This window comes from Anabrus simplex, chromosome 1 (assembly GCF_040414725.1).
Source record: "Anabrus simplex isolate iqAnaSimp1 chromosome 1, ASM4041472v1, whole genome shotgun sequence".
NCBI classification, from domain to species: Eukaryota; Metazoa; Arthropoda; class Insecta; order Orthoptera; family Tettigoniidae; genus Anabrus; species Anabrus simplex.
In genome coordinates, this window is record NC_090265.1 from 339,337,779 (window position 1) to 339,352,816 (window position 15,038).

General features: G+C 37.4%; 1 protein-coding gene across 5 annotated transcripts in view; it reads right to left on the bottom strand.

The window, feature by feature from the left end:
- Positions 1–972: 972 nt before the first annotated feature.
- The window catches only part of LOC136856766 (probable phospholipid-transporting ATPase IIB), a 407,253-nt gene continuing 393,187 nt past the window's right edge, over positions 973–15,038 (bottom strand). For all 5 annotated transcript variants that reach the window (XM_067134860.2, XM_067134861.2, XM_067134862.2 and 2 more), the window contains one exon: positions 973–9,330. In XM_067134860.2, coding sequence (XP_066990961.2) covers positions 9,197–9,330 — 134 coding nt within the window. In that variant the 3' untranslated portion in view covers positions 973–9,196. The remainder of the gene's footprint in view (positions 9,331–15,038) is intronic.

The following is a 15,038-nucleotide window of genomic DNA, read 5'->3' on the forward strand; positions in this document are numbered from 1 at the left end:
CGCGTTGTCCCCTATACCGCGGGTCCGGACCAAATAGGACATACACACTAGTGTTATAATAGTGAAAAGGACGGTGATTTTGAATGTTTGTTAGTTTCTTTTTACTGAAATATTTGCACAATTACAGGGTATAGAATTTGTTTGAGTTTTTTGTTTTATTTAATATACTGAAGTAGCCTACTGTATATTACACATTTTGTAATATTTATTCATCAGTTCCAAACATTGTTCATGATTATATAAGATGAATAACGATTTGTAACGATTCAAAACTCAGACAGCAGGCTTTTAACAAAATTTATCGGCATACACGTTTTCATAGGAGAATATTATTTCATGCAATAAATGCTAATGATATACTATCAAGCTTATGCTCGTAGTTACTGAGACATCACACAGATTGCAGCACAGGAGAATCTGAAGCAAGAGCATTGCCCATCACTACTGTATCCCACATGTGAGGTCGGAAGTGATACTAGTCCAATTGCCGATTTCTTCAAACATTTTATTGAAATTTTTAATGGTCAGTCACTTATTCACAACCTGCACTTGTATTTGCCATAATGTAACTTATATTTGTTAGCCTGCCTATATGCAAACAATATGAGACCAGAATCTTTTAAATTGTTGAAAGCATTCACTTAATTGTCCTACATTTATCATGGTAGTATTTAGCTGAGGCCTTGAATTACCGAGCGATATCAGAATATCACATCTCTTATGGTTTGCCTGTTTATCACAAGGTGATTTCTGTAAAACCAACTTTCAATCCATACAGGCATGTGTAATGAGATACCGCATCAAAATCTAATTCTCGAACAAGACAAGTATTTCCTGACGAAAGTATATCCTATTGCAACTTACAGTTTCAAAATTCTACATTGCTGTCAACTGCCAGCAAGGGAGATGGCATTAACAAAAGGAAATGAAGGTAAACACTTTTTCCCACAATATATATAAAAAAAAGCAACATTTACAAACAATTTGTACAATTTATTAACTTTAGCATTCAATAAGAACTAAAATAATTTACAAAGTTAATAGTATGTTGTAATACTCCCTATTTGCTTTCAAGGCCTTGGATATGTCTGCTTGCTTGATAAGCTCAATAACTAACTGCAGTTCAAAAAATGTACAAATTTAATACAAGCCTCTGTTGTATTTCCCATTCTGCACACAATACATAAAATTCTTTGATTACAAAAATTGAAATGTCCAAGATAACTGTTGCAATGAATGGAAGATACGGCATTTTCACAAATCTACTTATTAGAAAAAGAATCATGCATCATAGCAGTAATTATTAACAGCAATTTTATTAAATGAAAACTTCATGGTGGTTTTATGGTAAACAAAAACTAACCCAACCCTTATATTGGCTTATTAATTAAAATATTATTTAAGTTATCACAAGAATACATTTTCAATCATTACAATGGATTGTGTTGTGGAGCAGTCTGTATACTTTCAAACACGAATATACAACATGGGAGATTCAAAAACAAAAAATGAATTTAAGTGCTTTCCTTAGGTATGTTGCAGTTCTATTCAAGGCCAGAAACTTCAATAAATAGATTAATTAAAAATAAAAGTAGTAATCTCTATTCACAGAAATGAAAATATATATTTTACAACAGGAGGGGGGATTACACAAAAATGTTCAATAAGTTCTTATAAAAGAATCAAGACATTAAAGGATTCTTCTGAAATATAAAAATACCAAACATTTTTTCAGAGGAAAAAAATGTTCACAAATTTAAGACTGCTACCAGCAGTTACTTTCAATGGCACTAACATTGCACATAATACTGGAGGTAATTTTTATGGTCTTTTTTTACTGATATTCATTTCATCTGCATTCGCAGTTACAGTTGTTTGAAAAGAGTGAAGAGAGAACAAAGGGCCTTTGTGCCACACATCTTTGAAACCATATTATTTCTCAACTCTGTATGCATTATAACCATTAAGACATACTTCAGTGAAGTCACTTACGAATACAGCAGCAAGGTGGAGGTACCCATTTTGATGCTGACCTATGACGGTAGTACTCCATAATGTTCGTAGCAATATAGGTGGGCAACAGCAATTCAGTTCCAAAAGAAAGGCTAGAGCTGTACACAAAGTTACCAGCAATGAAGTGAGTGTAATCCAATTGAAATACAACACAAACACAAAGCAAAAGTATGCTTTAATGTGTTTGAAAAAAAAAAAAAACACACACATTGCCACAAAACTTCTATGTAATGTCTGTATTTCTAGCAGTAATTACTAGGGAGCAGATTTTTATGTGCTAAAAATGTGAAAAATATTTATTTTTTATGTGCTGAAAAACTCTAAAATATGTGATAAAAAATTGAAATTATTTTCCTTTATATATCACATAACTACTCGCGCTCAAGAAGTAAATAAGTATAATGTTTTTTATTAGAATATGGTGCTACCAAACGTGCTCCTTAAGGCAAAATGTCTGTGTATGGAAACGTGCTGTATGGTATATTAATTTTTTATATGCCAAAGTAGATATTATGAATGGTTATTTTTTAAAGGTAATGTTTTGTTTAAATATGGCAAAAGCAACCTATCATCTTTGAAAAAATAGTACCAGTTCGTACTCACCCATCACACGCTGGAATATTAGCTGCTACAAGTAGTCTCAGAATTGCAGTGAACAACAAAGGTCATCTCCAAATTGTCCATCACAAATGCATGCCGATTATCTCTAAAGAACGCCTTATACTGCGAAAACGATCACTCCACATCAAAGGAAGTCAGACGAGCATAGTTAAAGAGAGGAATGTCACCAACAATAACGCCATCAATTTCGCCAACATGAGCACCCTCTAATACATTAGAAATTTGGCACATTGTTTGAAATCCTCTGTTTTTCCTGAACAAATTTTGATATTTGACCTTTAACAGTCCCTGTACCTGCGAAGCCGGAAGTGAATCTAATTTATTTTCAACAGTGCACACTTCCTTCACTGTTTTGGACAACAGGTTAGTGGATTTTCCAAGTATGTCTATAGTTTTACACAAGAAGCTTAGATTGGCAGATATAAAAGCCAAATCATTTTTCAAAGAGCTGTCTTTTAGTATCTCTTGAAGAATCTCAATTGACGACGCGTCATTTTTATCTAGCACGTTCACAACGGATGCAAAACTTTCGAAATTGTCTGCGTAGTATACCACAGCGCTAAGCCAGGTACCCCACCGCGTAACAATAGGCAGAGGAGGAAGCGCAAGATCCGGGTTTTTCTCTTTAAAGAGATCGATTCTTGAGGGTGCTTTTACGAAGACTTTTGTGCCATTAGACACTAATTTATCCACTTGAGGATACTGAGCCCGCACAGTTTCACATAACCTGTGTAGAGCATGAACAACGCAAGTTACGTGTATCATTTTCGGAAAGCTCACAGAAAGGCCTTCGGCTGCCTTTTTCATGTAAGCTGCACTGTCAGTAAGGAAAAGCAATACATGGTTGTATTTTATACCTTTTGGCCAAATTAAGTGCATGGCTTCATTGAATAACCTAGCTACAGTGACATGGTTTGCAGCAAGCATTTCTTTACACGCTAGTAAATAAGAATGTTCGCAAGCAGTTCATTCTTCAACACACCAACTACAACATTTCCTACTTTTCTGCCACTTGAATCAGTGGTTTCGTCAATGCTCACTCACAGTTTTTCGCTATCACATACTGCCCGAATTCTCTGTAAAGTTTCTTCGTAACATTTTGGGAGATAGTTTTTCCTTAATGTGGATTCGTCTGAAGGCTCAAAATTAATGTACTTTGTTAGGAAATTTCTCAGTCCCGGCTTATTTATTTTACCAAGAGGAATGTCGGCGCAAATAAATCCTCTGCACACATCCAAATAATACTGGGAATATTTAGATGGCCCTGCATTTGAAGTAGCTGGTTCAGCTATTAGTAACTGTCGCGAACGCACATGCGAAGCAGCCGCAGTATGCTTATTTCCAGACAAATGCTGGATTACTTGAACGTTGATCTGCACGTACTGTTTTACCACACGGTTGGCAAAATAAATACTTTTCCATCGGTAGTGAAAATGCTTTTAAATTCCACTACATATTGTTGAAGACGCGACCTTGTACTCGACTTCTCTTTTGGCATTATTTTGCAGGTTACGACACACGCATTTACGGTGAATCACTGTTTCAATAAAAAGAATAGCAGCGGACACTGAAGGAAATATTTCTTATAAATCCATACAAAATCACACGACCACGGGAATGAGTGATGAAATTCCACTACCTAATGGTGGGCAATATTCTTCCGAGTCTCCCATGTCGTAACGGAATTACGTCACCTTATCTCTCCGTGATTGCCTTTCACTGATATTCTATAAACAAAACCCGAGAGGGCTGACTCGTAAAGAGTTGGAATGACATCATGCAAAGAAACATCTTGTGCAGTACATCAAATCGCTGTCTAAATGTAACGACGTAGCCAGTGACCAGCAAGTTTTAGAACTTATGGAGGGAAGTCCATAAATAGCCGAAACATTCAGATACATTATGTTAAATACACTGTTAAAAACAATACCGTAATCGTAAAATGAAAATATGAGCATTGTTTTATAACACAGAAGCATTTTAAATTTTACTGATCAACAAATATTGCCGATTTATGTGCTGCTTATAGATTTGCTTAAAATATGTATTTACATTTAAAAAATGTGAAAATATGTGTTTTTATGTGAAATAAGATTCAGTTTTTACACTTGGGGAAGCACAATAGGAATAATGAACTTCGTAACTTGCGTTAAAACTTACGCAAAAAAACATGTAATTACATAAAAATCCGCTCCCTAGTGATTACCAAAGTATACCACAACTATCCAACATTTCTTTTTCAAGAGAATATTCCTTTCATAACTTCAGAAAAACCATTATAGTACGATATGCTAAATTATAAGAGGCTAATAATTAGGTCATTAATCATCATACATATAAAATTATAACAAAATTCTCAAAGAGTTTCACCATTTATAACATGCCATTATAAATGTATAGCAGTTAAGTATGTCACTACTTTGAGGTTATTCAGATAAAAGGTACATTATATTAAAGTATGCAGTAATATAAGTCATTACAGTGACACAAGTATCTTAATATAAGATCTTTGAGTAATAACCTTCAAGCAAAATAATAAAATTATACAAGATCCCATTCTAGAAATAAGAGTGATTTATGCATTAAATATTTGTGAAGAACAAGATTTCAACATGAAAATAATTTTAAAATAGTAAATATACATGAATGAAGTAATGGTTTCTGCAATTCAAGACTATAAAATTTAATAACTCCAAGATGTTACAATAAGGTACCAAACTTCAACTTGAGAAATTAGAAAATAATCCTCCACACATTTCAGCTTTCCTTCTCATCCTGATCCTTCTAATATGTACCTGGTTGAGATCACTGTGCAGTCGACATACCACTGAAGTGGGAAACAATACTTTCAATTTCCTTTACATATATAAAACCAACCATTTCCTTACATTTATTGCTTAATTTTAATTTGATAAAATGTTACAAATGGCACCAGCAGCACAGTTACAATCCATGAATTTTGTTTACTTCTGGCATCTGTTATGAACTGTAAGATATATCAATAATAATAATTCCTCATCATTACCATCATTTAATGTTCCTACAATTGTTATAAATTTTAAGAGACACCACGGGGTCCAAATTTAGAAGTTCTTCAATGTGCCAGAGCCAACACATGGAGTAGTCGCTTCAAATACCTGTAAATGCCACCGACCTCAGCCAGGATTGCATCTGCTTGGGAACGGAAGGCACACGAGTAACTAACTGTCACTGAAGTTGGCTGCGTTATGAGAGGTTCACCAATATTTGCCCATAAACATACTTAATATGAAATGAAAATATTCATACACGTACACATACTTGAAAAGACGTTAGAATGGACATCAGTCACTCAACGTATATTAATCAACCTGACTAGTTTTGATTTGACAACTGTTTGTTCCTTTCCAATACTTATAACCTACCTGTCTAGTGCACTAAAATGTCATATTTGCCAATATACTTCTTCCTAAGGAAGATTGTTGGTAACACTGACAGTTTATATAAATTTGAATAATCATATTTTGTTTTGCTAATAAATATCACATTCCTTAGTAGAATGAGATATGAGCCAATGTGACAAGCAAAAATATCATTCATTTTTAAAAATGGTGAGTATAATGGTAGTTAATTGCTTTTTCCGTTCTCTCTCTCTTTTCAATGGAAGCCACATGTTAAAATAATCTGATTAAATTTACTAACTCATAAGCATATTTCATGAAATTTGATGTGGAATCATCATTACGAGGGTGCTGTACAGTATATAATAGTCTGAATGAAGTATAGCTAGAGCACATGTGATCTAAATATTGCATATAAGGTTTACCTGAAGTACATTCACAGATAGTTTGCAGACAGCTTGTCTATTTAATGACTTTTAAAAGTTAGAAAAAAGAGAATGATTAAATAAAAGATTATATTTATAGCAAACAAAACTTCCACTCAACTGCGAATCAACCACTAGTACAACTACTCGTACTGTTACTGGCTATTTTATCACTTTCCACTGAACAGTCATTGATGAGCTCCAGTATGTTATTCAGTTACTTTCTAAACAAGTTTTTCTTTTGCAATATGTCTGTTAAAAATGAGGAAGAAAAAGAAATATTTCCAATATACAGTCTAATAAAAGTAGTTAACACTTACTAAAAATATTTTCTAGGAATATACAGTACATCACTATAATATTCCTAAACTTCTAACAAAGTCAAGAAATTTTCCAAGAAAAAATTCAGTTACAGCATCTAAAAGTTAAATTTACTCCTGTAGTAGTTATTTATCTTTCTGTAATCATATTTTGGTTATTCAAGTCAACTACTATTCTACAGTAAATACGTTATTTCTGTGTCACCTGATCATGGTATTGTGGGGGTTTCCAAGCAGCCTTAACCGGGGAGAGGGCGCGCTGCGGAGAAAATCTCCATGCTTTTTTAATTTTGTTTCTATGAGAATGTGACTTTAATCAACTCGCACATATGCTCGTCTTATTGTTCTCGGGGATTTTGGAAACCATTCATCAAGGTTAGTTTATTTCTATGTCTAATTCTGTTGCTGTGGCGATTGTTACTGCTGGGTATTGTCTTCGATTAGGAAGTATTCTCCGCGCGCGACCTTTGCTGACACAATACATTTTTGTGTTTCCGTGTGTACATGTGTCCCTGTGTTAGATTCAGTGTATGATATTATTTACTCATGCTTTTTCATTTACTAGCATAATGAATTATCACAGAGGAGGAAAAGGATTAATAAACTACTTCTGAGTGTGGAAAAAGAATTTGATCGGAATGACTCAGTTTTACGGGCGCAGTTTTTGGCTTGTCGGCCTCATTTTGATGGAAGTGAAGATGAACTTGATGAAGATACTGAACTGACTATAGATTTATAAGAATGCAAGGCAGAAGAAGATAAAGTTGAAAATGCTCATGAGATGGATATGGAGTATCAGTAGACTCAGAATATGGAGAGAATATTCCAGCACATTACACTGAAGCTACCCCACAATACACTGGCAAAGATGGCGAAACTGTTTGGAATATTCATTGTGCTAAAAGACATGGTCGTACTAGGAATATTCATACCCCTTTACAGGCATGGGAGTTATTTTTACCGAATAACGTATTGGACGACATAATAACGTACACGAACATATGGCTTGAGTAAAAAAGTGATAAATTTCAAAAGCACCATGATGCGAGAGAGACTAATCTTGCAGAAATTGAAGCCATGATTGGACTTTTATATCTGGGTGGAGTTTATAAGGCAAAGCACCTCAACTTTTCTGATTTATGGAGCACAAATGGAACTCGAATCAAGCTGTTCTGAAATACAAGGTTTCTGGAAAGGTAGAAGATGTAATTACAAGCAATACATTTTGAATATAACTGACAGAACTAAGATCAAAAAGTTGTCTGATTTAGGAAACTGACTTGATATATTCTAATAACAATCCAGTGTATGCAATGTAGCCTATAATGATAGAACATGAGATGTTTATAACAGCAAATATGGTGAAATTTTCTTTGTCTAGATCATGCACAAATAATCCGCATACTGTACTTTACACATGCGCAGATGTGGCTAATATTACACCTATTGCATAAAAAAGTGTTATTTTACTTAAAGCCGAATAAATAAGGCATGGCTCAAACGCAGCATTCTTTACTGCGAGCTCATACCCACGCGGAGAAAAGTTCCGGGTTGCGCCCTTTCGTGTTCTCCTGGTTAAGCAAATTAAATCTTTTGAAACATCACTATGAAAAGGTAATTTTACAATTGTATATAAATATGAGAACTGAGCACAGTGGTTGTGCATATTAATGCACTACAGCTATGGAGCCAAGCTCTGCATTTGGTAGATGAGTGGGTTTAAACCCCACCGCTGGCTGTCCTGAGTGGTTTTCTGTGATTTCCCATTTTCACTCCAGGCAAATGCTGGGAATTCCTATTCATACGCCACAGCCAATTCCTTCTACCTCGTTACCCAGTTTAATTCATTATCATTCATTTCATCTTCATTAGCTCCTCAACTGAGGTTGGTGACAGGAAGGGCATCCGGTCATAAAAGCATCCATAGAATTTCATCTCACCTCATCCCCAACACCGTATCATGAAACGTGACTAAGGGGTTGATATACATATACGTACAAAAATTAGAAATATGGAACTTGTTCACATATCTTGTGATAGATGCTTCAAGTTTTACAAGTAAATCTTTTTAAACTAGTAGAAATATAACTGTGAAGCAATTCATTAATGTCACCGTAACTAAAAGGAATATTCTCTGAACCTTGCCCGACTAATAAGTATCGAGGGTGATGAAAGACTCCCTACCACAGGAAGTGAACAAAAAGTAGATTAAGGGATAAGGGAACCTCGGGAATGACATTTTATCATATAGTAAGTTTTATCCTACTCAATCTCTCATTATAAAAGGTTTACTTCATTATATAAATGCAACTTATTACTTATATTATTCAGGTTGTCTTTGGTTTTATTCACAGAGCTAAAAAGCTCCACGATTCTTACAAAACATGCTAGAAAACTGAATTAAAATTGTCAATAAATTACTTCACCCAATCACAGTTTAAGAGAGTTTTGAATAACTTGGAGGTGAGAACTTCTTTCTTAAGAACTTCAGGATATAGAGGGGTAAACAACTGACTAATGTAATTACCAGAACTTTCCAAAGAAAATCAGTTGTCTGAATAAAATTCGAATCTGAAAAAAATAAAACAAAGCAATTAATTATAAACATAGATAATGAACAAACAATAGACCCTATAAATGACCAAAAAACCCAAAATATCAAAGAATTATACACAGCACATCAAAATATGAATTAAATACACACTACAGATTTTACACCTAACAACATCCACAGTATTAACACGTTGGGTGCCACGTGCCGCATGGCGGCACACCATTCTTGAAATCAGAGTTGGCGTGATGCCATATGGCGGCACAGAAAAGTTTCAGGCGATGCGCCGTAGAAAATTTGCTGTGATATCTATGTGCGTAAAATTGGTACTACGTGAAGAGCGAACTTCAGGGTCTATTCCGGCTATGTATTTCCACTGTGCCACCATATGGCGCCGGAATATTCTTCCGAAGTCACTGAGTAGCCAGTGGTCATTGTCACAAGTGAAAGCACGCCAGGCATTGTTTATTGCTCGTTTACATACGAATTATCACTCAGTTTGTATAGTTGTGCAAAAATAAAAATAAAATGGAAGATATTGGTAATAATCTTGGTAGAAATGGTAAGAGACTTGCAAAGAAGAGAACTAGTGAAGTGGATATTTGTGAATTACTGATAGATTCTGATGGAGAGGAAGATGTAAGTGTTGATGGCAGTGAATATAACGCTAGTGATGATGAGTGCAGTGACAGCGACAGCATGACGGATGTATCAAGTGATGAGGAAGATGATGGTGATACTGATAGTGATATTATAGGTGGGGAAGGTGCTGGTGCAAGTAGTGTAGACAATCATGTGAACAATGATGCCTAGGGTCCTTGTGTTGGGGCACAGAAAGATATTCCATTTACAAGCCAGGAGCATCTAAATCTTCAAATTGATACTTCTACAGCCACACCATATGAGTTTTACTGACTGTTCCTAACAGACGAAGTTCTTGATTTGATGGTACTACAAACTAATCTCAGTGCAAATACAAGGCGTGTTTTTTAAGTAAGGTCCGTTTGCAAATAAGTACACAACGAAAGGTCATTTCAAAAAAGTGAAGTTATTTTCAGAAAGTACATACTTCACTCTATTTTTCGACATAGTTGCCAAGTTTGTTCAAAAACTTGTCATACCTCGTAACCAATTTTAAAATGCCCTCTTCATAGAAACTTGCTGCCTGCTCCGATAACCATGAGTTCACTGCCATTTTCACATCGTCGTCATCATTGTAATGGCTGCCACTGGGGTGATGCTTGAGGTGGAGGAACAGATGGTAATCGCTCAGCGCAAGATCAGGACTGTAGGGTGGGTGGTCTAAAACCTCACAACCAAAACTGTCCAATAAATCGCAGGTCTGACCTGCAGTGTGAGGTCTTGCATTGTCATGGAGAAGGACAATTACCTTTGTCAGTATGCTTCTGCATTGATAGTGGTTCCTCGTTGCATGAAATCGACCAACGAAACACCATGCCTATTCCAAAACACCGACGCCATGATTTTGCACTGGGACAGAGTCTGTTTGGCCTTCACCTTTACAGGCGAGTGTGTGTGTCTCCATTCCATGCTCTGTTGCTTCGATTCGGGCGTGATATGCGAAACCCATGTTTCGTCTCCAGTTACGATCTGACTCAAGAAGCCGTTGCCTTCTTCGTCATAACGAGTCAAGAACTTCATCGCACACTCAAACCTTTAGTTTTTGTGGTCCTCTGTTAGGAGTTTCGGGACCCAACGAAAGCACAGTTTCCTAAACTTTAGGTGTTCAGAAACAATGTTGTAAAGCACTGATCTCGACACGTCAGGAAATTTGTTTGAGAGACCTGTTATTGTGAAGCGCCTGTTCTCATGGATCTTTGATTCAACTGAAGCCACCAAATCATCTGTAATCAAAAAAGGACGACCGGAGCAATCCTCCTCATGGACGTTGTCACGGCCATCTTTGAATTGTCGTACCCACTTACGCACTTTGCTTTCACTCATAACAGTATCACCGTACACTTCGCAAAACTGTTGAATTTCTGCAGCAGACAGGTTCCTTGCTGACAAAAACCGTAACACTGACCGAACCTCACACTCGGCAGGTGAACTGATAGTCTTAAACATTTTGAAAGCACAGAGCAGAACTGTACAGGTTAGCTACAGAGCTGAAACTGAGCACACTCGTTCCCGAGGCATGCCGGTACACGATGCATGCGCTCGTTGCGATATGCGTGTGAACTACTAGTGTCTACAACAAAACGGACCTTACTTAAAAAACACGCTTCGTAAAACACTAGCGTCTATGCATATTAAGCGGTCTAGTCCTTTTCCTTTGAAGGAGTGGGTAGATACTACCAAACCAAACCCCATGGCACTTAACACCCTTGAAAGGACTTTGGCCTGCCCAGCGACCGCTACTCAGCCCGAAGGCCTGCAGATTACGAAGGGCCGTGTGGTCAGCACGACGCATCCTCTCGGCCGTTATTCTGCGCTTTCGAGACCGGGGCCACCATCTCACTGTCAGATAGCTCCTCAATTCTAATCACGTAGGCTGAGTGGACCTCGAACCAGCCCTCAGGTTGAGAGAAAAATCCCTGACCTGGCCAGGAAGTGAACTCGAGGCCTCCGGGCGAGAGGCAGGCACGCTACCCCTACACCACGGGGCCGGCAGGTAGATACTACAAAGGAGGAAATAAAAGTTTTCATAGGTTTGAGATAGTGGATGGGTCTTGTAAGAATGCCTTCATTATCAAATTTGCATTAACAAATAACTGGAGCCAGTTTTCTATATATGGAATTAGTGTAGCTGGTAAGGCAATGCCAAGAAATCGTTTTCAGTTACTACTTCGATTCTGGCACTTTGCTCCCAACGATGCTTTAGCTGGAAAGTTGCACAAGATTCAGCCACTGTTAGATATAATGCATATGAACTTCAAGTGTGTCAAAACTCCAGGTGAAAACCTCGTAGTTGATGAATCAATGATTCTGTGAAGGGGTCATTTATCATTCCGGAAATTTATGCCCGGTAAGGCACAGAGGTACGGTGTTAAACAATTTAAGCTGTACGACGACACGGGCTACACCTACAAAACTAAAGTATACGGTGGTAAAGGTATCTTGAATGTTCAGAATACACTGAGCATGGCTACTCAAGTTGTAATGCAACTCATGGACCCGTATCTGGAAAGTAGTCACCTTCTCTGCACCGACAAATATTACTCATCAATTGAGTTAGCTGAGGTGCTACTGGATCGTAAGACACTTTTTATTGGCATACTTAGGAAAAATCGAAAAGGTTTACCAAAGGATGTTGTACATGCAACGCTTAAGAAGGGAGAACTCATTGCAGTGGAGAATGGAAATGGATTGACAGTGACGACGTGGAGTGATCAGAGGGACGTGTTGATTATGTCAACCAAATGTTCTAATGATGTAATTGCTATGGGCAGTGGTAGAGTGTCGGCCTCCGGATCCCAAGATGGCGGGTTCAAACCCGGCGGAGATGGTCAGATTTTGGAAGGGCGGAAAAACATCCATTCGACACTCCATGTCGTACGATGTTGGCATGTAAAAGATCTCTGGTGACACATTTGGGGTTTACCCGACAAAATTAATTAAATCTCAGCCATAGACGCCCAAGAGTGTTTCGGTTTACTTGGTCTGCCATTTAGTGTGCCTAGAGTAAAACGGAATGTCGAAATTGACGAGCAGACCACAAGATGGCGTCAAATTGAAATGTCTGCACACGGTAGCTGAGGCCATACGATTATTATTATTATTTTATTATGCGCAAAAAGAACAGGAAACACGAACATGTGGTTAAACTGAAAATGGTAATAACGTACAATAAAATGAAAGGAGGAATAGATATTGCAGACACACTTTCTTTGTATCAGACTGCAACGAGGAAAACCATCCGATGGTACCACAAAGTTGCAGATGACATTCTTTTTGGTAGTGTCGTCGTAAATGGACTGCTTCTGTACAATAAGATGCGGGCTACTGGACATTGAGAAATGTCCCTTGTGGAGTTTCGAAGGAACGTGGTCAGCACTCAGCTTTGTCTAACTAACGATCCCGTTAGACGTACTCCAAAGAGAGGGAACCACTATCTTGGGGAACCCAACAAGATGGAAGGACAGAAAGGTGCCAGGTAAGTGTTATCAAGTTCAACATTATTGCACTTCTGAAGGATGTTAATATTAATTATAAAGTTGATTTTTATTTCTTCCTTTCAATATTGCAGGAAAGCTCGAGGTCGGTGTTGAAGCTGCTATCAACAACTGTGCAAGGTCATGGGCAGAATGGCTGCTGCTTCTGCCGCAAAAAGGGTGTCAACTGTCTGCATAACCTGTCCTGATACACCTTTCCTTTGTTGAAGTGTTTTGAAACATTTCACAACAAAGAGTGACTGAAGGTTAATTGTTGTTGAAAGTCTAATGCTTATGTTGCAATGCGGGTACCACTGCCTGTCAATCGTGCCGAGACTCATATTTTCATTGTTTCGATTTATCAGAAAACTGTTCACAACAATATGTAAGTACTTGTTTTACATTTGAAACCGTGGTTTCGTTTGTCTCCTTTCCACCAACGTTTTGAGTTTGCCTATTACGGTGTAGAAAACTGTATTGTAATTTTCTTCTGCTTTCAACGGTGTTCTCACAATATTTCATGTTTAACTCTGGGAGCGCATGTGAGCTCTGATTGTTACCGCCATCTACGGCTATGTTGGGAACTACTTATCCCCTTTCTCCTTGAAGCTGCTCCGGCCAATCAGCGCTTGGTGTCAGCCATCTTGATGTAGACACTCTCTCTGGCGCGAGAGAGAGGGAAGCGAAGCGAGCAGGCAGTTGCTGCTTGGGAATCATGGCTAAAGGTCGTTGGCGTTCTGTACTCAAAGTGATGCTTTGGGATAGCATCATGGACGGTGGATAGTAAATCGTAAGGATGTGGGGATGTGCTCCACACCCTCATAATATTTCCTTTTTTCTCAATTTGTAACCTCGTAGTGAGTGATTGTTTCTAATATGCTGCAAAGGAAGATCTCCAACTGGTAAAGTACACATGGCTGAGCCATGTATAAAACATACTACTGATTGAGCAAGCAACCATCCTGTAAGTCAACCTTGGTTATTTTGGTATTTTCATCAGCGGTGAACTGTTCGTGTGATTTCTTCGGTGGAAACTTATTAATTATCAAAGTAGTGCGTTTCGATTATAATGATGTGGACCTTTTCATTGTTGGGTAAAATTATTGTGCTCTTCTAAAACAAAGTATCGGGTTGAAAAGACCTTGTTAATTCAGATTACCTAGTGTATAACATTTCTCGTAATGGAATTTAAGTGTTACTTGGGGTAATTTTCAAAGTAAAGCAGTGGTGTAAAATTTTTATTATTATTATTATTATTATTATCATCACACCGTAATGATGATACTGCTGCTCTGAAATTTATTTTGGTTTTTAAAAGTAGGGTAATAAGTGGGAGATCCAGTAGGGATTACTTGTGCTATGCTGGTTTATTTTAATTTAATTTACCTTATTTTTTTTTTGGGCTTTAAACGTGTTTTGCGTATGATCTGTGCCCTTCTGGCCTCCATTGTTTTGGTGCCATTGTTGGTTCTTCCATCGGGATTGGTTCTCCCATGGTTTAACAATTGCCTTTGTTGCCGGGGTAATGGATGTTGATTTTTGAAGTGGAATGTTGTTGGTGATGATTTTTATGTTGGGAGACTACCCTGTCTGATGTTGTTTCTGTATTTTTG